Here is a 2,097-nt window from a genome sequence, read left to right on the forward strand (position 1 = left end):
TTGTGAGGCAGGAGGTGATGGAAGCAGTGGAGGGACTGGCGAAGGGCTTAGAGGCTGGTGTGGTGGTGGGGACTGCTCTGGTGGGTATCGAGGTGGCGGCGTGGAAAGGGATGGAGGTGAAAGGCTCGGAGGCTGAGGTTGGACTGGGAACGCTGGGTATGCGGGCTGCGGTAACAGCGGGGTAGATGGTAGCGGTCTGGGCTGCTGCGGCGGTGGCGATGAGGGTACGACTGGCGACACTGGGTGCCCGGCAGTGGGGCCTTGAGGGATAGGGGGTGATGGGCGGGTGACGGGGAACCCTGGGGGCAGCTGCTGCTGTGGCGGAAATATTGGATACCCCGGCGGCGGCGTTGGCGCTCTGGAGGCAATGGGCTGGGCGAATGGGGCGGTGGCGATTGTGGGGCTGGGCTTGCTGGGTAACTGGGCGATTGCGGTCTGGGTGGTGAGACCAGCGGCGAGCCAGGAAGGGTGAGAGGCATTGGCGGCTGCGGCAGCGGCTGCGATGGTTGCGCGGAAGGCAGTAATGGGGTTTGAGAGGGCGAACTTGGCGGAGAGATAGGGGACGAGGGCGGTGAGTTGGGAGATGGAGGCACGGTGGGCAGCGGGAAGGCTGGCGATGTTGGAAACCCCGGCGGCGGCAGTGCAAGTGCTGGACTGGGGGCCTGGTGTAGTGGAGTTGCTGGAGAGGGAACGGGAGGAGCTGGCGGCATCGGGACTGCCGAATATGACGGTGCTACAGGCGACGGATGGGCTGGCAATGACGGCGGTGAGGGTTTGTTGGATTGCTGCGGGCCAGGAAGTGCTGGGCTGGGAGGTTGTGGAGCGAGGATATGTGGACCCATCGGCGAAGAGGGCGGTGGCGAAGCTGTTGGAGGATAGAACGGCATTGGCAGCGGAGGGGCCTGAGTCGGTGGCTGAGGGATAGAGGGCGGCGGGCTGGGACTCTTAAGCAGCGGAGCGCCCGGCATGAGAGGCGACGGCGGCTGTAGGATTGTTGGGTACAACGGCGGCTGCGGTTGTATTGGCAACGGAAGTCCTGGTGGAGGCGGCGGCAACAGCAGCTCTGACGGGTACGGTGTGGTTGGAGAGGCTAGGATGGGAAGGGGCGGGCTGGGCGGTTGGTAGCTTGGCAATTGTGGCCCTAGAGGTGGCAGGCTGGGCAGCGGCGCGGCTGGTCTTGGAGGAGATGGCAACAGTGATGGGACACTTGCGGGGGAAGCAGGGGCTGATGAGTTGGGCGGCGGGGGTACAGGAGCATTTGGCGGCAGCGGCGGTGTCGGCGGCGGTGCTGTTACGGGATAGGATGGTTGCAATGGCTGGTGTGGTGGTGGCGGCTGGTCGGATATTGGTGACGTCGGTGGGGCCTGGGTCGGCAGCTGCGGCGTTAAGGGTGCCGGGTTGGGCGGCTGACGCAAGGGGACACCAGGAATGAAGGGAGGAAGAGGAAACGGTGGCGGGGATGCTCTTGTGGGGTATGACGGTGACGGCGGGTACTGCTGAGCATAAAACGGTGATGGTGGCGGCGGTGGCGGGAGTGGAGTGGGACGAAACGGAGTTCCAGGAATCAGCGGCAGTGGAGAAAATGGTGGTGCTGTAAGGGGACGTGATGGTAGAGGCGATAGTGGCGACGACGATGGCATTGGGGGCATTAGGAACTGCGGCGGATAGACAGGTAGCGACGGTAGAGCTGGGGCTTGCAAAGGAGATGGCGGAGGTGGAAGCGCCACTGGGGACAGTGAGGGCGGAACGAATGGTTGTTTGGGTGAGCTGGGAGACACAGGCACAGGCGGCGGCGTGTCCTCCAATACAGGGCTTGGCGACAATGGAGGTGGCTGTATGACGCCAGGAGGGGGCGTAGGATGGCCAGCAGGTTCTGGTGCGGGCTGTAATGGGCTGGGCGATGGGAGGGCCGGTGCTGGGGCTGCTGGGACGGACGGCGCAAATGGCGATGGCGGCGGCGGCCGTGGCCCTTGAGAATACGATGGTGCTGATGGTGGCGGCGGAATCTGTGATGGCGGTGGATAGGTTGATGGCTGTGGAGGCGGACGATCGGGTGGACTGTGGGCTGCCGGAGGCAGCTGGCTAGGTGGCCGTGAA

The 2,097-nt window shown here is 64.7% G+C and overlaps 1 protein-coding gene across 1 annotated transcript in view; it reads right to left on the reverse strand.

Annotated features, from left to right (window-relative positions):
• VOLCADRAFT_121694 (uncharacterized protein) overlaps window positions 1-2,097 on the reverse strand; it is a gene marked incomplete at its 3' end in the record, with an annotated part of 25,712 nt that overhangs the window by 15,242 nt on the left and 8,373 nt on the right. Inside the window, exon 5 of the mRNA XM_002958197.1 lies at window positions 1,069-2,033. Coding sequence (XP_002958243.1) covers window positions 1,069-2,033 — 965 coding nt within the window. The remainder of the gene's footprint in view (window positions 1-1,068; window positions 2,034-2,097) is intronic.

Source organism: Volvox carteri (assembly GCF_000143455.1).
Source record: "Volvox carteri f. nagariensis unplaced genomic scaffold VOLCAscaffold_88, whole genome shotgun sequence".
NCBI classification, from domain to species: Eukaryota; Viridiplantae; Chlorophyta; class Chlorophyceae; order Chlamydomonadales; family Volvocaceae; genus Volvox; species Volvox carteri.